We start from the raw sequence: 21,358 nt of genomic DNA on the forward strand, positions 1-21,358 counted from the left end.
TCCTTACCCGCTGTGCCCCTTCTTCGGTTGCTGCTTCCTCGCCTTTTTCTTCCTTTGGCCTACCAGCTTACCTCAGTAGGCGCTTGAGGAGCTAGCAGTCCTTGTAGAGGTGTTTGATGGGGTACTCGTGGTTGGTGCATGGGCTCTCCATGAGATCGTGGAAGTGGCCCAGAGTGTCTTGCTGGGGCAGCATGCCCGCGTGATCGGCCGCGGCGACCGACGCGAAGTTGGCCTATTGGCGGTGATCCTTTCTGTTTTTTCCCCTCTATGTGGAGGGGCCCTCGTTTTGATTCTGGCGCTTGGCCTTACCTTTGCCGTGGCCTTCGTTGAAGCACGGTGGGAACAACGCTTGCTAGAGGTGTTGGACAAAGGTCCGCGGTCCTAGGCTATCAGGGCTGGGACTCTGTTCGATGCTGCGCGTATCTCGGTTCGGCCCGAGCCATGCATGGATAGGCGGTCGGCACGAAGCGGTCGTCAAGTTGAGGTGAGGTGCCATTGTGGCTACCTGTGCCGCACTTTGTGTTTGTTGTGGTGATAGGGTGTAATGCCCCATCTGTTGTGTCCCTGTTCCCCGAACGGGAACGAGGTCGTGAGTCGGCGTCGCGATACAGAGCACTCCGCTTGTTGAACGACGGCGGTCTCCAGCAGCGTCCAGAGGTTCTGGTGGATGGCCCGTTCACGAGGGTCGTTCGGCTCGGATAGGTCGCGCAGGGGCATTGCCGCGGCGGCAATGTTCTGACTGGCCCGAGCGAACTGTGGGGGATCGGTCCCCCTAACCGGGGCATTGCGCTGGGCTGATGGGTGCGACCCCGAGCGCCATTCGTCGATCTATACGCACGGGGCGTAGTGTGGTGCACTGGGCGTGCTGACGCAGTTGGTGGCTGGTGCGACCACTGTCGTCGTAGATCCTCCTTGTGCTCACGTGTGAGCTCGGGGGTCTCCACGTGAGGGCCCGGCGGGGCGTGGGTCCAGAAGGACTCCGTTCCCCTTGGCGGCTGTTCCGGAGCATCCGCCACAACGTACTCCTAGGACGGACGGTGGCTAGGCGCCACATCGCCGATGCTAGAGCCGTCGCTCCCGACGTCGTCATCCATGATGTCGAGGAAGCAGGTGGGAGCATAGCTCGCCATCCCCACAAACTTAGATGTGAGAGGATGCGGCGCCAGCACCTTTTGGAGTCCCCGGGCGTACGCGTCCGTGGAGGACGCGAGGCCGTAGGGGAACCGGTCTTACGGCGGTTGCGTTGGGGACAACGGGGTTCCTCTAGGTATTTAGCAGAGGATAGAACGTAGTAAGTGAATAACAGTATGTATATTACTCACAGCGGGGTTTAAGCAGAGAGTTTGCTCGGAATGAAGCGTAGGTGCTGCGTCGTCGAAGTTACGCATCCTGGAGTCGATGGAAGACGTCTTCCCGACGGGTGCCGGGTCGCGAGTCTCCTCGCGGAGGTAGAGTACGCCGAGTCGGTCGGCAACGAAGTCTAGGCTTTCGAAGAGGAAGGCCTAGGATGGCTCGAAGACAGGTGAAACCCACATCCCGGCGGCCGAGAGTGTGGGGAACTCCAACGAGCCAAAGCGAATCATATCGCCCGAGCCCGCCACGATGGTGGTGGTGGAAGAATAGGCCATCCGATGACCAAAAAAGTGTTGAACGTACAGCGTCTTCCCCACGGACGACACCAACTGTCGGTGCAGAATATGACAAACTAGTGAATATTTATAGTTTTGCTGTACGTTGTGATCGGAGGTGTCCTAGCACTCAATGACACATGATTTATACTGGTTCGGGCAACGTGCCCTACGTCCAATCGGGGTCGGTTGGTGACTTTATTCCCAAGCCAAGGTGCTCGAAGTCTGCAGTGAGGTTACAAACAAGAGAGAGAAAGATACGGTGTACAAGAGGTCCGATCGGCTCCGACCGGAAGGGCCGAAAGAGACAGGAACTTCGCTATGAGCTAAGTGTTCAAGCGGATGCTTAAAGTCTGAACCTTGCGGTTCTGTGGTTGTGAGCTATCGATCTAAGGAACCCTGATCTACTGGAATCGGTCCGTCTTCTTGTTGGAGGGAGTGCATTCCCTTTTATATATGAAGGGGATGGCTTTACATGTGAGAGGGTACGAATGTGTTTTAAGTCTTGTTGCCCACGCTGATGAGGATTGGATAATGGTAGACACCCACAACACTATTGATGTCGCTGTAGAATGTCAGATGTACACGGGAGGTCGTGCTATCTTCTTCAGGAAGGATGAACGTCGGTACCTATAAATACTGTTTGATGCTTAGATGTATGTGAGGAGTCTTGTTATGTTCACTCGGTATGGTAAATCCTGATGCCCATACCGCTATCGATGTCAGAGACACGCGGGGGGTCTTACTGTATGAGAGTTTTAGCGGCCCCTACAATACTGTAGAGGGAGATGTCGACACCTACAATACTGTTTGTGTCAGGGTGGCTGCAGAGTACTGTTCCGTGCAGGATATGGTCCCTGGTACAGTGATTTTGACTTGTGACCCTTGCCTTGCCTTTCTCCGCACGTCTTCTGGTTCCTACCGAACGGGGCGTCCTCAGTCGGATGGCTCCAGTCGGCTCTGAGTGCGCCGGTCGGAGAAGAGCGGTGAGCAGGGTTCCTACGAGCCCCGGTCGGAAGGACGCGGGGTCGGAGTTGGAAATAGGGCTTGGGACAGGCCTTCTGATCGGAGGCCGTCCGGAGACGGCTGGAGTCCGAATCAAGCGCTCTGGTCGGATAGGTAGGCCGAAATAGCCGACGAGCGGGCGTTGCTCTTCTTGGGCCTGGCCTTCCGGTTGGTTGCTGTACCCCTTTTGCCCTATTATTTTTAAACTCTTGGGCCAAGCCTTAACGTAAAAGCCGGTCCTCGAGGGTTCCGGGTTTATGAACCCGACAATTGCAATAAACGAAAGAAACAGGTAAGGAGGACAGAATTCTGGTAAAAACGTGCCACGGCACGGTCGCGAAAAAAATGGGCAGAATTCTGGTGATTGGCTATTTCTCTAGACGACTGGAATGATCAGAGACTAGACCAATGCGATGGACCAATGGTACGCGTTGATCAAAGCTCGGTCCGATTTTAGCTCAGGGAAAGCAACATGCCTACATGGCCACGTCCTTTTTCCTTTCCGAGCTGTACATATCAACATCTGGTGTTCTGGAAGACTGAGGATCCCGAACCTGTACGCTGTCGACGCTAGGCACCGTACAGCTAGCTTTGGCCCCAAATCTCTTGGCCCAACCGATCGAATTAATTAACAAAGCACAAACACCAACTGCCATTTTTTTGCTCTCATCAGTCATGGACTGGATGAATGAATGAAGACTACGATCCGCCGAACAAAAAGGGGAGGGATCATGGTCTCATGGATGGATCAGCCAACGCGGCCGCCAGATGCATAAAAAGGGCAGGGCAGCAGCGATGGGCGCACATCGGCACACGGAGGCCACAGCACGGCAGATCGGCCAGTCCACCGGCTCCTCCCCTTCCCTTCCCTCGGAACCCGATCGAACTGGCCGGCTGAGTGGAACGAGCCCACGGCTTTTTACGAAAACGCCCACACCCCCGGCTCCTTCTTTTCTCCCGAACCCGAACCCACACCCTCCCCGATTCAAACCGTCGCCGCCGTCGCCGAGAGAGTCGTGACTCCCCCAGCGCCAGCGGCGGCCTGCGACAACCCGTTCCCCCAGTTGTCCCGTCTCCGCAGACCGCATTTGCGCGCGTTTCGTCCCGTCCTCTTCCCTCTCCCTCACCGATGCCCATGAGCTGAGCTGCCTCGGGAGGGTCGTCGTCCACCCGGCCGCCGCGGCGGCGGTTACGAAGCGGGGAATTTCGGCGCGGGATGCCGCGATCCCCGCAGTGATGTGCGGATCGGAGGGAGTATGGGTGTGACCCAACCGGGAAGTAGTGGAGACTGCTGGAGGACTAGGGCCGGGAGTGGGAGCTGCGGCCACGACGATGTACGTCGCGCGGGAGTCTACCAAGGTCTCGATTCGCTGCGCTCATCCACGGATGCTTGCTGGGTATCGCTTGTGAAGTTTTCTGATCGGTGTCTGCGTCTGCACAGCTGTGGAGGAGGGTGTGCGCGGAGACGACGGCGGAGCTGCAGCTTCTGTTCGAGAAGTGGCAGTTGCTCCTTGCAGGGTTGGTGTTTCAGGTGAGCTTCCCGATCGATCTCGTTTACTTTGTGCCTCCTGTGTGCATACTGCATAACCATGAGATGTTAGTTAGCGCCGGTTGTCGACACGTTTTGACCTGCAGATGGCTCAGACTTCTTTTTAATTTTTTCAGTTGGCTCTGTTAAACTTTAGTGCTTAATTTGGGGGCTGTCGCCAATCGTATGATGATTACTCTCCAGGGTGTTGTCAATTCAAACGAGAATACTCTCTTGAGTTTATGCTAAGTTTAGTGACTGAATAAACATTTGCTCGAGATCACTAGATGCTTCTTAATTTGTAGGCATATTGGTTTATTGTTGATAAGAGTGAGGGTATATATCCTGTGAAATTGGTTCCGTGATGTGCCTTCTGTATATGCATTGAGCTACTGATATATGGTGCATGATGTGCGCGATAACTGAGAATTCACATGGGTGGTAGAAACATGGGGCTAGCTCTTTATCCAATTCTTTATTCAGGTGAAAAACAATTTATCGTGATACATTTTGTCTTGTGAATTGTTAAATTTGTCTTATCCCATAGTTCAATGCACGGATACGTTATTGACCCCTGGAAATACGTTGTAAATTGCCGTTTACATTTCTCTATATGTTTCTTAACTCGTTATTTCTGCCTTCAAAATACATGTGAAGAAATGTAATGCTCCTAACTACCTGTCTACCTAGTTAGCAGGGTACCCCAAGTCTTCATGGAACTATTTTTGTTCTGCATATAAACTGGGTAAACTGGGTCCGTTACCATTTTTCTTTTAGGCGACTCTTTTGCTGTGTTTTATTGTAACAAATAACAGCACCCGTCATGTAAGCTTTATAGGAAAGGAAATAGCAGTCCTAGACGTCAAGTGAGATAGAGCTATAGCTGTGCACACAACATCCTTGGGTTAACTTTCTAATGTGGAAGATATGTATATTGAGACTTCCTATGTCTTGACACTTAAATTAACTGAACCATATTATTTTTGTATCCTCCATTCTCTTTTGGGTTAGCCCTGGCATGTCACTAGCATGATCTATGTATGATGTATCCTGGCAATCTGCCTTGGCTGCTGTATTTTCTCTAATCAAAATTTGTAGAATTCAGTGTAGGTGGTTCTAGAGATTCTAACCTCTATATTCCTTTAATGCAATTGAGTCCTTTTGTGCTTGCCCGATCTGTGTGTTGCTGATCCAAGCAATCTGCATCCCTCTTATATCAATTTTTTGATTTCACTGGAAGATCTTCTGGTGCTTCTATCGTATAACTGTTTTGCACTTTGCTTCATTTGATGAGCCAAGAGCTTTGTAGACCTCAGTAGTGACTGAGTTTTTCTATGTGCACAGTTGGTAGAACTGGAAATTAGTGACTTTATTAGTTCAATTGATAAGCAGCAAAGGAACACACCAATTGTCTGCTAATATAAAGTCTTTCAGGGTTCTCAATTTTGTGGCTGCAGAAACTCCCTAATATCTGAATCTCGTAATTCTGCATTGTCTTCTCAAAAATTTACTTTTAACATATTTTTATCAGTTCAATAATGAATGATTTTTGAGATATATGCAATCATTTTGGCTATAACTAGTACGTCCATGGATTGGCTGCTCGAGGAGTACATTACTTGCATCGGCCCGGACCACTGCTCCAGGACTTGGGATTTATGGCCCTTCCAGTATGTCATATGCCTCTATTCAGTTTCATGTTCATAAAATAATACACAACATTGATTTGTTTTGTGCCACTGGTGACACACCGCCATATGGCAGGAGCTTGGCCAAGCGAAAGGTTATCTTAGTGAGAGCGTATTCACTTTCATCTTCATTTCCTTTCTGTTGGTAGGTGACCTTTTACTTTGCAGTTTATCTGTTTGATGTTGATTACTTGTACCATGAGTGTGTGTGTGTGTGCATTTAATGTTGAAATTAAACAATATATACTGCAATCAGTCTCATTGAACAGTAAGATCAGAAGTGGTGGTCATCTAGATTGATATGTTAAACCTAGTAATTTAACTTAATGTGATTTTGCGGCATGAAGACCATGGGCCAATTAATCACCTTATGAAATTATTGGAACCTCCAGTACGAGTTAGCTGGTACTGTCTATGTTTGTCAAGGTTAGATGATAAGTTTCATGTAAATCCCTAATGTCTATACTTACAAAATGTTTGTTTGTTAATGTTTTGTTACACTGACTTGTGTTTGTACTCGCTCAGTGTCCATTGCATAATTTCCTAATTTTCTTATGCTATTTTTCTGTAATGGTATGTGCTAATTTTATTTTTGTTTCCTCATATTTATGGGTGATCATGTTTTAGTACCTGTTTGAGCCCTTGTATGTGCTGATTTCCTTTTTGTACTGCAGTGGAGTTTTCACCCTTTTATTTATCATAGCAAACGTTTCTACACTGTTCTACTATGGCGAAGGGTGCTGGCATTTCTAGTTGTAAGTTTGATTGTCTTAACTTTGATGGTGTTTGTATCCATGTTTCAACAAGTGATCATAGTTTCTTGTCCAGGCTTCACAGTTTTTAAGGATTATAACATTCTATTCCACTCAACTTCCTGGTCCCAATTATCACTGTCGTGAGGTAACCTTGATTTCTCATTCTAGCTAAAACATATACTTGTGAACACTGTCACATACAAAATTATTCCAAAACATTTAACTTCTGCTTTCATAGGGCTCAAAACTGGCCACTCTCCCACCAACAAATAATGCACTTGAAGTGCTCCTGCTTAACTGTAAGTTTTCTGTTGTTGGCCTACTGTTGTGGGTGGAAAGTTCTGTTGATTCAAATTGTTCCTTGCAGTTCCTCGTGGATTGCTTTTTGGTTGTGGTGATCTGATATTTTCATCTCACATGATCTTCACCCTAGTTTTCGTGCGCACATACCATAAATATGGTTCAAACAGGTATGGAAATCTTTTTTGGTGATCATGTGTGTTCCCCCTGTGTGTTTTGCATGTAATTTGTGTGACATTTTTTTTTTGAAACTTGTGACATTTTCAAATTAGTTCCCCACGAACTCATCCTTGTTCACATGTTCTTGTAGGTTGATTAAGCTCCTTTCTTGGCTGATGGCTATAATTCAGAGTCTTCTTATAATTGCTTCTCGCAAGCACTACACTGTGGATGTTGTTGTTGCTTGGTAGGACAAAACCTAATTTCAGTGATATGGTTATCTTGGAATAGCATCTGCCTTCCTTTTGACACTCTATTTCCACAGGTACACTGTTAATTTGGTTGTGTTCTTTGTTGATAAGAAGCTGCCAGGTACAATCTTATACCCTCCTGTGTCTTGTAAATCAGCCATATGATGCATTCTGTAACAATCTTTTGTGGTAATTCTGCAGAAATGCCAGATCGTACAAATGGATTATCTTTGCTTCCAGTAAGCATAAAGGATAAAGACGGCAAGATGAAGGAGGAACTCCATAAACTTGAGAAGGACGGGAGGATGATGGATGAGTTCCATAAATTGTTAAATGGAAACACTGTCGATGCTACAGATTGGGTACTATAACATTTCTTATCACCTCACAATTTCTGAATTATCGTAAATGGTTTGGGGTACCTTTCAGTGCACGGCTGCATGCACAAATTTAAAATGAACTATTGTATTATATATCAGTGCTTTCGCAGCTCATCACATCATAACCTCGTGTTTTTGGTACTGAGCTTTCGTGATACATCTTGTTCTGATTATTTCAGCGACAACGAGTGCAGATGAATGGAAAGCATGGAGAAGACACGAACCACACAGTGTCTGATGCCACCCCTACTGGGACATGATCAGCAGCCTTTCTTTGTCATATTGTCTTTAACATCCACGGGAGTCTGCGAGGAAAAAGAAATTGCGTGGTGTGCCTCTGTATCACTGTATGATGAAGGGCTTGTCAGGTACCCGCAAGGCTGCAACAGCATTTTGTTCTGCTCTCCATGGCCCGATGACAGATAAATGAGGTGTTGAAGTAGTGGTAGAAACTGTAATAGAATCAGAATCTCGTGGCTTTTCTCAGAGGCCGCAGCTACAGTTTTGCATCCTTAAGATCTTTCAGAACCGATGATATTAGAGAGAAATTGATGTTTTATGTATATATCGATTAGATCCAGCTAGTTCTCATCCCCAAAGAAAAACTATTCATCTGAGTAATGACTAGCTTATGCTGATTGGTAGTTTAACGTGAGAAACTGTTATGATCGCTTTTGTTGGGGCCCTGTGAACTGCGATACACCCCTTCGATCTTTGAATCTCCAACCACCACTTATCGAATCGAGTGACGGGATAGACCACCGTCCCCCGGGCTCACGAGACCTGAATGGCTCACCCGCTCACGGGTATGGCGCCCTTAAAGAAAAAAAGGCAGCGCTTGACTGGGGATGCCGCGAGACGAGCCGATGATGTAAAGCACATGCATCCGCTGCGTTCCGTGCACGGAGCTTCCTGCCATGTGACATGGCCGGTTTGCATTTGCGGCGCTTACCCATACCCATCATGTCAGCGGTGCAGCCGTGCAGGTGCGTGGCCCGAGTACACTGAATGCAATGCACGGCTTGTGAAGCGATATATGGCAGTTGCTCTGCTCCACTATGACATCTATCATACAGTCTACACGATGATAAAAGCTTTCCCATTTCTGCCATAATAGCCAACAGTTGCAGTCTGAATCTCTCTGAATAAATAGCTGTTTGTGCTTGTGCTACTTCTACCGTGCAATTGCAGAAATCAGAAATGCTGCCAACTTGGCAATTACTTGCACATAGGAGTATCTTTTGAAGAAGATTCATCTGAAATGTCGTGCAATTAATAAGTGCTGATTTGCCGTAGCTCGAGTGCATCTTCCTTCAATCGCGGCAAGCTGCATGTTACTGGACCCAGCCCCACGTTTGGCTATTTGGAGCTGGACTGGAGTACATCGGTACTGATTATTTAAACTTGCGGAACCTGATGCTGCCGTTTGGTTTGGGTACGTCGATCCTTCCCTCTCGGGCAGATCAAACCATCGAGTGGCTATCATAATTCATAACTAAGACGAGCTCCGGTGAGACCGGCTTGAATTGAAGGACATAAGCATGGACCAGAAGCCTATCCTGTACTAGCTGCTGCCTGTTTAGGATGCAAGAATTCTGTCCTGGACAAAGGTGCAGTGTCCTGCAAAACATCCTAAATAATGGGGATTCGGCGGCCCTCCTGCCCCTTGGATGTCCTATTTGATTCGGCGGCAACGCCTCTTGCATGGCCTATTTGAACCTCACTGTCAACGAGTACAGCGCCCACCACATATAGCATCATTTATTTCTGGAATAAATCCAAGACAATATGATCCCCTATGCAAAGTCAAGCACATAACCTGTTCGACCTAGATAGACATATTCCACCACCAAGAATGTAACCAACTAAGCTACAAGATCTAATAACCTACTTACCCAGAAGGTAGACAAATCATGCAAGCATGACGCAATGGAAAATAAGATCTTCCACTCCCCATTCACCACCACTCACAAACCAATCTTTACAGAATAGCCCGCTTTCCTTCTTTTCTTTTCTTTTTCTGCGGCATGTGTTGTCGTACTCTACAAAATTAACACCACTCTTCATTTCACCCAAGCAACTCTTGTTCATCTCCAGTTCTTTTTCTCATGCTCAGCCAATTTGCATTCTGAAACTTGCCCATACTTCGTCTGTCATGGTTTTGGAGCTTTTATTAAGAACAATGTGCACCAAGAGAGTACTCATCCAGGAACATTGAAGTGGCAGAGCCAGGATATAACGAACGCAAACACCATGCAAGCGAGAAGGAAGTTGAGGAACCCGTGCCCTTGCCAAAATCTCCGAGGCTCGGTGGCTGTTGCCTGGGCAGATGCAGTGTTGCTTGATTCATTCCACTGCTCGATGAAGTCCGCATCACAGAAATCTGCCACGTTGCACGCGGTTGAGCCACAGATTTCGCAGATCCTAAGACAATGAAAGAAGGGATGGAGACACTTAAAAGAGATCCTTGTTTGCATTGAGTAATATGTTGCGATGCAAATTTACTTAAAATGACACCAGGGCAACATATTTCATAATGCGGAACTACTCAAATACTATACCGCAAGCAACACAAAGCTTTAATATGATACAAACTGAATCAAGATGAACAGATAACATAGGCCTAGTTTTATCTGAACTAGAGCAACAAAGTTATGTCTAGTGATTTTGTAAGGATACTGATGCATCTTTGCATTTTTATCTTGACTCCATTTATATACTTCTCATGGTTACCTCAATTCAAGTGATTAATCATTAAACACAAGAGGGTGTCTATTGATATCATGCATAACAATATAAACTCACTTTCATAATTTTCAATAATACCAAAATAACTAGGAGGTTTGGAAAGACGCATCCATTGTTTTGGGAAAAAAAAAGATTGCTGTTATAGACATAAGTAGTAAAAGTCTTGGCTATAACACCTTGACAATAAAGCAACTGAAAATCTGTATCCCCCCCCCCCCCCACCCCCCCCACCCCCACCCACCACCACCACCACCACCACACCACCCAAAATTCATCTGGATGTTTGCATTTGAATTGAAGGGTACTTGATGCATCCTTTTTCTTAATTGACGTTTCTTCAAGATGATAGGTTGGTGTAAAGTTATTTTCATGTATGTTTGATCTACAGACATGGTTGATGAAAAATCTGAGAGTGCACAGGAGAAAGTCCAGAAATAAGGCTCTACTGATGTACCTTAACTCAGGTTCTCCTCTTATGGAATGTGCCTTTCCCCACTTCATTTTTACTATAACTGCGAACCACAAATCTAGACTTTTTTTCTTGAACACGCATGAGGCCTGCGTATCTTTGTATTAAGATAGAAGAGTTTGTTACAACACGCATAGCATCACCGCTGGTCAACCTGGTTCACTAGAAGCTATTACAGATGAACAGACAACCTTGCTAGCGGGATTGAATCAAACAAAGTAGCAGTTGTTCTGTTACGAAAGAACTAAACAGCCTAGCTTTGTGGCACCCGCTTCAATCCAGAGCTCTCCTTCTTGGCAGATTTTGAGCAGCACTTGATTAATCATCAAGGTTTCTCCATGGAACAACTGGGCATTCCTCCCTTTCCAGACCTGCCAGCTTACTAGAGCGAAGAGCTGAGTTGAACCCCTTCTGTTTTGATCCCCCTCCAAGCGCCACGTAGTTGTAGCCACCAATCCTATATCGATTGGTTCTCTGACGATTGGGGACATGCCACTCCTAGCCCTGACAGGATGTTACACCATATTTGTAGTGTGTATGAACAGGAAACAGAGGTGATCACACGTCTCGGTCTTCCTGACCACGGAGGTAACAACCAGAACTTGCTTCAAGTCCATGGCACTGTCAACAATCGGTGGTCCAGTGGCAACCTTTAAACCTCAGCCAGAGAAAGATTTTCAATTTGAGGGGTGCCCAGCATTTCCAATTGAGCTTGTAACTCTATACAAATCTAGTATTTATATACCTGATTGTGACGGGAAACTGCACCAGCCACTCCATACACTCTTTTAGATTAAGCATCTTCTGAATAATGTTTGACACGAAAAGCACAGCTGCGGAGCAAATTTTCGGATTCAGTGACCGGTAGTGCTTATAACCCTTATAAACTTCAGTCCTAAATCCTATATGTGGAATTCTCAGCCTAAACGAACTATTTGGAAAACAATTGGCACACCCATCTTGGGTGAACTATGACAAGTTTTGCATGAAGTAAACACTTGAGTGGAAGCCGACACGATGGCACCACCGCACCAGGACCACCATAACAAAGTGACTCACATTCAGGATCTAGAGAACTACACAGGAATCTGCGAGAGAGCCAGCCCGAAAGAGGGAATCCTACTTTATCCACTCTCCAATGTTCCATCATATATATGGCCATTCCAAGCCATTCCATAACCTACGAATCAACTACAACCGATTCCACTTTATCCCCACCACCACATCCCCTTGAAACCTTTATCAACCCACCTAGTTAAAGCAAAATATCGAATTCCAATTACAGATTCCTTAGCCACATGTTCGTGCAGACACATGGCATGTTTTTTTCATCACAAAAGCCAGGTTTGCAGTTGCAAAGAACTCGTAAACACATGAAGATATTTTAATTCTAGCCTGTAATAACTGTAAACTTGACATGAAAAGGCAATCATGCAAAGAGGATTTTGTATGGAGATAGCAGTGAGTGGGCTTACTGGTTGCCTCTGATCTTGAACCAGGTCTCGGCGCACTGCTTGTGGGCACGGGAGAGGTCGTCCTTGCAGGAACAGCCGAGCACGATGCCGGCGCCGGACTCGGCGGCGGCGCTGTCCAGGCCGAGGTGGCAGATGCGGCAGTTCCTCTCGGCCTTGTCCGGGCTGGCCTTGGTGATCTCGGCCAGCCCGGCCTCCAGGTCGACGACGTCGTCGTCGTCGTCCAGCGAGCACTCCGACACGCACGACTTCCTGGCGCGTTCGGTGGCCGTGTCCACGCCGACGGCACTGGCGGCGCCGGCGTCGCAGCTGATGGGCGCGGACGTGGACATACAGTCCTCCAAGGCGGAGCCTTGCCGCGAGTGCGAGTGCCAGGACCGGTCCTCAGCATTCGAGAAGAGCTGCCTCCCCTCCTCCTCGTCCGAGCTCTCCCACGCGAGCCGCCGCCCGCTGCCGCTCACGCGGCCCCTCTCCACGACGCCAGGCTCGACGGCGGCGGCGGCGATGATCGCCGATTGCTCGCCGCCGTTCACCATGGCCAACGGAGCTAATCCAAGAAACGGAAAGGGATCACTCATATTGCTCCGGCATCCACTCCGGATAAAGAGTAAATTGGGAAGGCAGCAGACAAGAAACGCCGAAAGCGCGCAGTAAATCGTACCACGCTATTGCAGGCGGCGTCCAGGAAAGCAAACGTGAAGAGTCCTCAACCCAATGCGGCCGATCACGAGAAGAAGCGGCAATTGTTATGTTGTTAGGATCATCTATGTGTAGACGGAAGGGTGAATCCGATATTTGTTTACTTCAATTCTAACCTTTAACTTAATACAGAGAGGGAGACAGCGAGAGAGGGAGATATAGCAGTGGCTGACCGTCGACTTTGGGAAAAGGATGGGCCGTCCATGTCGAAGTCCAGTTGGTGGCGCCGTCAGGCGACGGTGGATCCGGTGGTGGCGGCGGCGTCAGGGGTAGAGGACGCATCGGAGTCCGGCATGGCGTAGACGTCCGGCGTGGCGCAGAGACGGTGGTGGCGCTTTTCATCGCTGGTAGCATCCCTCTCGATCGGTCTAGGTTTAGAAAGTAGGTGGGGGCGTCTAGCGGCTCGGTTGAACCTCGTGTCATGTGCCTTGGCCCCACCTACTTTTATATGGTGTTGCACAACGGGGGCCTATCAACCTTGGTTTGGTTGGATGCCCCCGATCAGAACACTGGATCAAGGCTCGACTTGACTGTTGGGCCGAGTCGGATGGGATCAACACTAACAATTCCCCCTTAATCTCACCTCAGACTTAAACTTAACTTTCTTTATCTTTTTTCTCGTTCCATCACAGATCAGTGCATAGAGCGTGCTTCATCGTCATTGTCAGTTGCCATTAGATTTAACAGATACAATGCACCTCTCTGTTTTGAAACAGATACTTAACAAGGCCCTTAGTATCTAGAAATCATAGACTTTCCCGTAAATCCATGTCGACTGTGTGTTCTCTGAACGCACTAGGTGGTAAGCCTTTGGTAAACGGATCCACAAGTACTTACTCGATACTTATGTTCTCAATGTTTTCAAAATGATTCTGGATTTTCTCCTTTACAACATAAAACTTAGTGTCAATGTGTTTGGCAGCACACTTTACATGTTGTCTTAGCAGTTAACTTACTTTAAATGGTTATTGCTGTTGTCTACCATTGTTAAATCCGGGTACAAATTCTCTTAACCTCCTTTTACCTGTTCCTTAAGCCTCATGTCAAGCTATACTATAGTATGCATCACTGATGACATCATAACTATTTCTTAGGAGTTTTTCCACAATAATACTCCAACTGCGAGTGTTAGCAACTATTGTGGATTTCACTACACATCTCGTCAAGACTTAACATCTGTACCCTTAACTATTTGAGAGTTTTTATTCTTTCTTACTCATCATGAAGCCTATGATACTTTGCAAAATTGCAAGACATTTTAACTTCATTCCAATGATCTATATTTGGACTGGACTTCTGTCAAAATATCCCGGATACGTAAACTACGTCAGGGTAAGTTCTTACTTGTACTTATACACTCATCATGCTTCCAACAGCTGAAGCATATGCAACAATGTTCATTTGATCGATCTCATATCGATTTCTAAAACACTTAAAATTTCCAAAACTATTATCCTTGACTATAGGAGCAGGCGTAGGTTTACTTGCATGCATACTTTATTTCTTTAGAATCTTTTCTAAGTATGCCTTTGCGATAGTCCTAATAACCTATTTTTTCTATCTCGGTGAATTTCAATTTCTAGAACCAATGACACTTATCAAGATCATACACATTGAAACTTGAGAACAAAACTTCTTCTCCAATGACAGATTAATATCATCACTAATGAGTAGAATGTCATCTATTCATAGGATGTGGAAAATAAAATTTCTATTCTTAAACTTCGCATAAATGCTATTGTCCTTCTCATTTTCTTTAAAAAATTCAAACTTTTTTATTGTTTCATCAACCTCAAATACTACTGTCTAGAGACTAACTTTTAATCCATAAATAGATTTTTTTACAGGTGGCATCCCATATGTTCCTTTCTTCCATGACAAAACCTTTTGAGTTGTGCCATATAAACGTTTTTCATACAAATCCCCGTTGAGGAATATCATTTTTACGTGCATCTGATGTAACTCTAAATCTTAATGTGCCAATAACACCATTTCAATTCTAAAGAATCATTGTATGAGACTGGATAGAAAACTCTCATTGTAATCTATTCACCCACTTTGCATAAAGCCTTTTACTACAAATCATGCTTTATTTCTTTCTACATTTTCTTTGGAGTCACATTTTATCTTTAGACCCATTAACAACCTACTGTTTTGGCTTCATTAGGAATTACTTCTAAATCCCAAACATCGTTGGTATTCATCGAATTCATTTCAACTTCATATCTTCTTGCCATTTAAACGAGTAAACGCTTATCATGGCTTCTTCAAATGAGGTGGAATCACCTTTTATCTGAAATTTTTTGCTAACATAGACTTCATAGTCATTGAAAAAATTAGTTTACTAATTCTTTGAGACCTTTTAGGGCCTCAGCTACTGGCACTTTCATATGGGGTTATTGTCGCTCTTCATTGTCAAGAGGCAATTAATTCTACATGCTCCTATATAATAAGATCATTATTTATATTATTCATCTTCTTCGAAGAGCTAACAACAGATGTTGTATTGGTCATACAACATCAATAGGTATTGAGAAACTTGTTGCTCTTGAGTCATTAGAGTGAGCACACAGTCCCTCTTCTCTTCAAGTCTTAGGTCTCTACATATCTCTACATATCATGCCCCCTAGATCTTTTCATCTTTTCTAAAAATGGTGTATCTTCAAATGTCTTATTTTGGGTTTAATCTTTTAAAACCTCATATGGCGCTTTAAGCACTACCTTAACATCGGTTTAATCTTTTAAAACCTTATATGTCGCTTTAAGCACCACCTTAATATCTTTGAGGCTGACTATGCTATCTTCCTGTCAGAACTTTAAAAGGTCTAGGAATTTAGCTATTTCTCTGCTTAGGGGTATTATTGTTGTGACCGTTGTACTGCTCCAACGATTTCATCTTAATCAATCTTTATCTCACTCTTTAATGAAGAGTATCTTTCTTAATTGATCTTGATACTCTCCCCCTCGAAATATAGCACGAGCTTTACTGCCATAATTTCGATAACTATTCAGAAAGCCTGTGAACGAGGAGACACTTATAACTTACTTCATTCACATGATTATGTCATGTAAGCAAAGTTATTTCTTGATCCATTTAGGAGTACATTTTTGTTATTTCACTTCAACAACTCAACAAGGTCTTTCATTAGCTGTACTTTTGTAAGTCACGCTTGTATCTTTTCTTATCCTTTAGTTAGTATTGACCATGACGATGTATTTCTTTTATGCCAAGGTCAATACTAGGACAGCATAAGAGCTACCCACGCTTCTCTCGCTATGCGAGATACAAAACATGTAAATCATCAGGAAACTTCTCCTGCCATGCATGATTGACTAGCATAAGTACTATACCAAACTTCTCCCCATGCGAGATACATCTATACGAAAACTTAGTCATGGCGACTAAAGCATTCACTTATACTTTATTTTTTAATTAAATCTTTCCATTGATTCTAATTTAATCAGAAAATTAGTAAACTAACAAAAAATTGTTCTGAACTGACTTGACTTAAGCCTTTTTCATCCACATACCCCTAGCATTGCAGCCTGTTGGCATGCAGCTGAGTCATCTCGTCGGTTAAAAAATAAAACATACAATATGCTTCTGCATCAATTCTACATCACCGTTGGACAGAAAATAAAATTAATGCATAAAACTCATAAATTAACTTAAAATCCATATAACTACTCTTCAAAATTAAATTCTCCTATTGGTTCGAATTTAATTGAAAGATAATCATCATCATGGCAGCGAAAACTTGATAATGAAATACATTCTATTAGTTCAGGAGCATTTATTGGTCCTTATCTACTCTCTAAAAAATTGATCACATTGGTGTAAAATTTATCAAAGATTTAAACTTCAAACTTAAATTTATTATAATATTGTCATCATCAACGTTGGTCAGAAAATGATAATACAATAATATTACATGAACAAAAACAGACTACTCCTCTAATTGAATTTTCCCGTTGGTTCTAATTTAATTAGAGGATAAGCATAATCATGATTTACTAAATATAACTGCTCTTCAAATTAAATTCTCCCATTGATTCAAATTTAATTAGAAGATAATAAACTTTAAACTTTGCAGCGGAAACTTAAATATAATTGGTAAATTTTACCCACAAGAAAAAAATATTTTGCTAATTTTCTTGAGCCATTAATCGTTTTCTAGGAAATAAACATTTACTGGAAAAAGAAAAACAAAAAACTGATTCAATTCTTTATTGTATGCTCGGCCCAGCAGCAAAAGCCGTCCCGACCTACTCTGCTTGCGTGCGCGCTGTGCCTCCCAGGCCACAACCTAGGCCTGGGCTGGCAAAGCCGCCCACTCCGCGCTCCCGCCTAGGCTCAATTCGGCCCGAGCTCCATCAACCGTTGGATCCGATCCGACGGTTGTCCGCGCGTCTCGCCCGAACAAAATATCGTGCCTCGCCGCTCCACTAAAACCCTAAACTCATTTCCTTCTTCGCTTTATCTTTCTTCCTTAGCGCCACGACGAAGAGTGAGAGGCACAACACAGTAGTGTCGCCGTCGGTCCCCTCGCCGGTGAGCTCGCTCGCCCGAGGCTAAGCATGCCACCGTCGAGCGGTCTAGGCAACGGTGCTCTTGACTCTACATGGCTCCACCCCCTTAACCCTAACCCTAGCTATATTTCATTCTCCCTCCCTCTCCTCTCCTCAGTGCTGAGCGGCAGCAGTGACCGAAGGAAGCCCGTGGCAGAGGAATTATGGCGTCGTCGCCGGCCCCCTTACCGGCGCGCGTGCTCCCCAATAGGTGAGCGCATCGCCATCGAGTGGCCTAGCGGCAGTGCCCTAGCTCGGTCATTCTTCACAGCGCGGTGGCCCTTTCTAGGAGTGCTCTGGTGAGTGGAGGCCGGCGAGGTAAGCCGCCTCCCTAGCCTTTCCCCTTTCCCCTTGATTCTCTCTATTTGGATCTGCTTTTCTCTTCTTCCCAGAGCAAGTTCGATATAGGGTTAGGGTTTGGGTCGAGTTAGGTTAGGGTTAGGATTCGGCGTGAACCCTTTGCTACTGTTTTTCTTCTCCAAATCGATCTACACGGGTTAGGGTTCGGATTTGGGTCGATCCGAATTGGGCCGAATCGAACCCTCTTTCTTCTGATGTTCTTCCCCTTCTAGGGTTAGGGTTCGAAACCCTCAGTTTATCTGAATTGGATCTTTTTCATCATCTTCTAAACTGCTACTACCCCTGCTGGATCTACGCCTAGAGCAGTGGCTTCAATACCATTGTTATGTTGTTAGGATCATCTAGGTGTAGATTAGATGGTGAATCCGGTACTTGTTTAGTTCAATTCAACCTATAACTTAATACAGAGAAGGAGACAGTGTGAGCCATCCATGTCGAGGTCCAGTCGCTGGCGTTGTCCGGCGGCGGTGGATCCGGTGGCGGCGGTGTCAGGGTAGAGGACGCAGTGGAGTCCGGCATGGCATAGATGTCCTGCGTGGCGCAGAGGCGGTGGTGGCGCTTCCTGTCCTTGGCAGCACCCCTCTCGATCGATCTAGGTTTAGGAAGTAGGTGGGAGATGTCTAGCGGCTCAGGTGAACCTCGTGTCATGTGCATGGCCCCCACCTGCTTCTATATGGTGCTGCGCGATGAGGGCCCATCAACCTTAGTTTGGTTGGATGCCCTCAATCAGGGCACTGGATCAAGGCCTGACTCGACCGTTGGGCGAGTCAGATGAGATCAACACTAACAGCAACAAGAATCCAACCAAAGCGGGTGGAGGCTACACGGCTAACGCCACATGCTACACTGTAGAGAGTCACAAATATGGAGGCTGGCTACTGCAGGATTGGATTTTTAAGTTATCTCTATCGAAGATCTAGGGTTGTGGACCGTAGTAGCAGATAAAACAAAACAAAAGAGGTGAGGGCAGAGGGGAGCTGAGCTGAGAAGTGATGAAGTTGCTCTATGCTTCAAAACACTAGGAGACTAGGCAAAGGAGAGAAGGGGAAAGAAAAGGGATAATTAACTTTTTATCATCATAACGGATGGCACCTCCTCAAATAGTAGCTTTAGGTTTGGCGCTACGCTTTTAGCAACAGAGAAAAAAATGATACACATTTACCACTTTTGCTCACGTGGCATGCTAGTTTCGCTGTTCAGCTCGGATCCGAGTAAGCAGGCTCAGGTAAAAAGATCTTCCCTACCCCTAGTGTTTTTATCCTCCCCACGCCCTCCCTCCCCCGTTTCGTCCCGTCCTAGCGTGCCTCTGCTCGCCCGCACTGCTCAACCTCCTTGTGCTGCTCTTCATCCTCTCCACCAACCTCCTCGTGTTCCTTGCCTTCCTCTCCCCCCATGCGCACCCCGTCCCCGCCGCCACAGCAAACCTCTCTACCTCCTCCTCGTTCGCCATCTCCGTGCAGGTGGCCACCATCGCGCAGGAGATCGACGCGACCCGCCTCATCCTGTACCAGGTGGTGGGCGACGGTGGCGGCACCACCCTGTCCCCGAAGCTGCTCCTCTTCCTATCCCCACACGTGCTCCTGCTGGGCCACGACGCACGCACGGGGCTCACCCATATGCCAGCCATCGTCGTGCACGCCTGCTTCCGCTCCCTGTCCATGCTCATGCTCCTCGTCGCGTTCGCCACCTACGCGCCCTACGTCGCCTGCCCGCACAAGGCCACGCTCCCACACTGCCTCATCTCCAAGGCCTGCGAGCCGCTACCCGTGCCGCTGCCTCTCCCATGGCCTACGCGTCGCGCTCCCGTCCTCCAAGATGGGCATTGACAGCCACTGCTGGGTGAAGCCACGCCACGACCACGAGTTCCACATCAACGACGTCATGCGCCTCGTTGCCGGCACCGGCAAGATCCGGATCAGCTTCGATGTCGCCGGCGGCGTCGCCAACTTCGCCGCCCGGATGAGGGAGCGTGGGGTCACCGTCTTCACCACGGTGCTCGACAACGTTGGGACACCCATGAACGAGTTTGTGGCGGCCAGGGGACTGTTCCCGCTGCTGCTCTCACCCATCCTCCGCCGTCGCCGTCACGCCATTCCTCGCGGCCTCTGTACCCGACTTCGATGCCACCGCCAGGGAGCTCTTCGCGTGCCCCAACAGCCATGCACGCTGTGCGGTCCACGAGGGAGGTCCCTCGCGCTCGCCTCTGATGTTGTCATCGCCACAGCGGACCAGTTCAAGGCCACCGTCGGGAACTCCTCCCAGACTATCCTTAGGGTACCTGTGGGGCAACCGAGCCGCCGCGAAGGAGGCGAGAGGCCCCACCTCGAGCTCGCCGACCTCGTCCCCGGCGGGCACCACATCGGCCTCGAGCTCCTGCGCGTGCTCCAGGTGCCGCCATGTTCATTGCCGGCGTCGGGCGCGGCCGTGGACCTACAGGCCGTGGCCCTGGCTGCCTCGCCCCCAACTTCCCCTATGTCCGGTCAGCCGCCGCCATGGACCCCATCGTTGGCCATGGCCGGAGCTCGAGCAAGGAAAGGATAGAGACAGAAGAAATAGATGAGGGACAAAAATATCATATCCTGTGGTCGGTCTATGTTGTCAGGTCGAGTTGGCGTGCCACGTCAGCGAAAATGGCAAGAATGTATTAAATGCTCTCTCTCAATGATAAATATATAGGAGCAATTTTAAAAGTGCTTTACAAAGAGGTGACATCCGTTATGATGGTAAAAAGTTAAATATCCCAAAAGAAAAGGACTTTGCCGTGGACGTGGAGGAGGGAAGAAGGGAGAAGAAGAGACAAGAGGCCTAGTGCTAGGATGGCTGGCCGCCTGCCTGTCTCATGTCTCGGGCCTCGACTTTCATCAGCCTTTGGGTAGTTAGATAGACGTGGGTAGCCAGACAGACATACAACATGTTCGTTTGACTATGGCTTGTCGTAAATGATCGTAAATTTTTAGTCGAAACAATATTTTTCTCTCACACAAACCAGCCAGCAGTACTTCTCCACGAACCAGCAACGATACGAACCCGCCAACCGAACAGGCTGACACACGCTGTTCGCTTGAATTTACCGGACATACGATTTCAACGAAATAACAATATTTTTCTGTTACAGTAAACCAGGCCTTGTTTAGATTGCAAATTTTTACAATCTGGACACTGTAGCATGTTTCGTTTGTATTTGACAAACTTTGTCCGATCATGGACTAACTAGGCTCAAAAGATTTGTCTCGTGATTTACAACCAAACTGTGCAATTAGTTATTTTTTTACCTATATTTAATACTCCATACATGCGTCTAAAAATTGATGTGATGGAAAAAGAGTAAAAAAACTTAGAATTTGGTG

At 46.6% G+C, this 21,358-nt stretch overlaps 2 protein-coding genes and 1 pseudogene across 6 annotated transcripts; 2 read left to right on the forward strand and 1 right to left on the reverse strand.

The window, feature by feature from the left end:
• Nucleotides 1–3,373: 3,373 nt before the first annotated feature.
• Nucleotides 3,374–8,325, forward strand: LOC136459429 (phosphatidylinositol:ceramide inositolphosphotransferase). 2 transcript variants are annotated; one of them, XM_066459285.1, is made up of 12 exons: nt 3,374–3,992; nt 4,075–4,164; nt 5,745–5,831; nt 5,926–5,994; nt 6,524–6,604; nt 6,678–6,749; nt 6,843–6,903; nt 6,972–7,074; nt 7,215–7,310; nt 7,389–7,435; nt 7,516–7,676; nt 7,889–8,325. In XM_066459285.1, exons 1-12 carry the CDS (start codon nt 3,966–3,968, stop codon nt 7,952–7,954), a joined length of 960 nt encoding a protein of 319 aa, XP_066315382.1. In that variant the 5' UTR covers nt 3,374–3,965; the 3' UTR covers nt 7,955–8,325. The 2 variants fall into 2 exon arrangements, with proteins under 2 accessions (XP_066315382.1, XP_066315381.1); XM_066459284.1 differs by having other exon boundaries at nt 3,395–3,992; nt 7,874–8,320.
• An 854-nt stretch (nt 8,326–9,179) lies between these two features.
• Nucleotides 9,180–13,551, reverse strand: LOC136459430 (uncharacterized). 4 transcript variants are annotated; one of them, XM_066459287.1, is made up of 3 exons: nt 13,045–13,449; nt 12,387–12,930; nt 9,181–10,118 (listed from the first exon to the last, which is right to left on the reverse strand). In XM_066459287.1, exons 2-3 carry the CDS (start codon nt 12,917–12,919, stop codon nt 9,896–9,898), a joined length of 756 nt encoding a protein of 251 aa, XP_066315384.1. In that variant the 5' UTR covers nt 12,920–12,930; nt 13,045–13,449; the 3' UTR covers nt 9,181–9,895. The 4 variants fall into 4 exon arrangements, with proteins under 4 accessions (XP_066315383.1, XP_066315384.1, XP_066315386.1 ...); XM_066459289.1 differs by lacking the exon at nt 9,181–10,118 and adding exons at nt 10,713–11,561; nt 11,657–11,744 and having other exon boundaries at nt 12,387–13,551; XM_066459286.1 differs by having other exon boundaries at nt 9,180–10,118; nt 12,387–13,450.
• Nucleotides 13,552–17,815: 4,264 nt separating this feature from the next.
• On the forward strand, nt 17,816–20,552 carry LOC136461168 (uncharacterized; annotated as a pseudogene).
• The last annotated feature ends 806 nt before the right edge of the window (nt 20,553–21,358 follow it).

This window comes from Miscanthus floridulus, chromosome 6 (assembly GCF_019320115.1).
Source record: "Miscanthus floridulus cultivar M001 chromosome 6, ASM1932011v1, whole genome shotgun sequence".
NCBI classification, from domain to species: Eukaryota; Viridiplantae; Streptophyta; class Magnoliopsida; order Poales; family Poaceae; genus Miscanthus; species Miscanthus floridulus.

Coding starts and splice junctions, on each gene's coding strand:
- LOC136459429 (XM_066459284.1), top strand. CDS start 3,966: ATGTACGTCGCGCGGGAGTCTACCAAG. Junction 3,993..4,074: donor TCGCGCGGGAGTCTACCAAG/GTCTCGATTCGC, acceptor GCGTCTGCACAG/CTGTGGAGGAGGGTGTGCGC. Junction 5,995..6,523: donor TCTTCATTTCCTTTCTGTTG/GTAGGTGACCTT, acceptor TTTGTACTGCAG/TGGAGTTTTCACCCTTTTAT.
- LOC136459430 (XM_066459286.1), bottom strand. CDS start 12,961: ATGAGTGATCCCTTTCCGTTTCTTGGATTAGCTCCGTTGGCCATGGTG. Junction 10,119..12,386: donor TTCAAGATCAGAGGCAACCA/GTAAGCCCACTC, acceptor TCATTGTCTTAG/GATCTGCGAAATCTGTGGCT.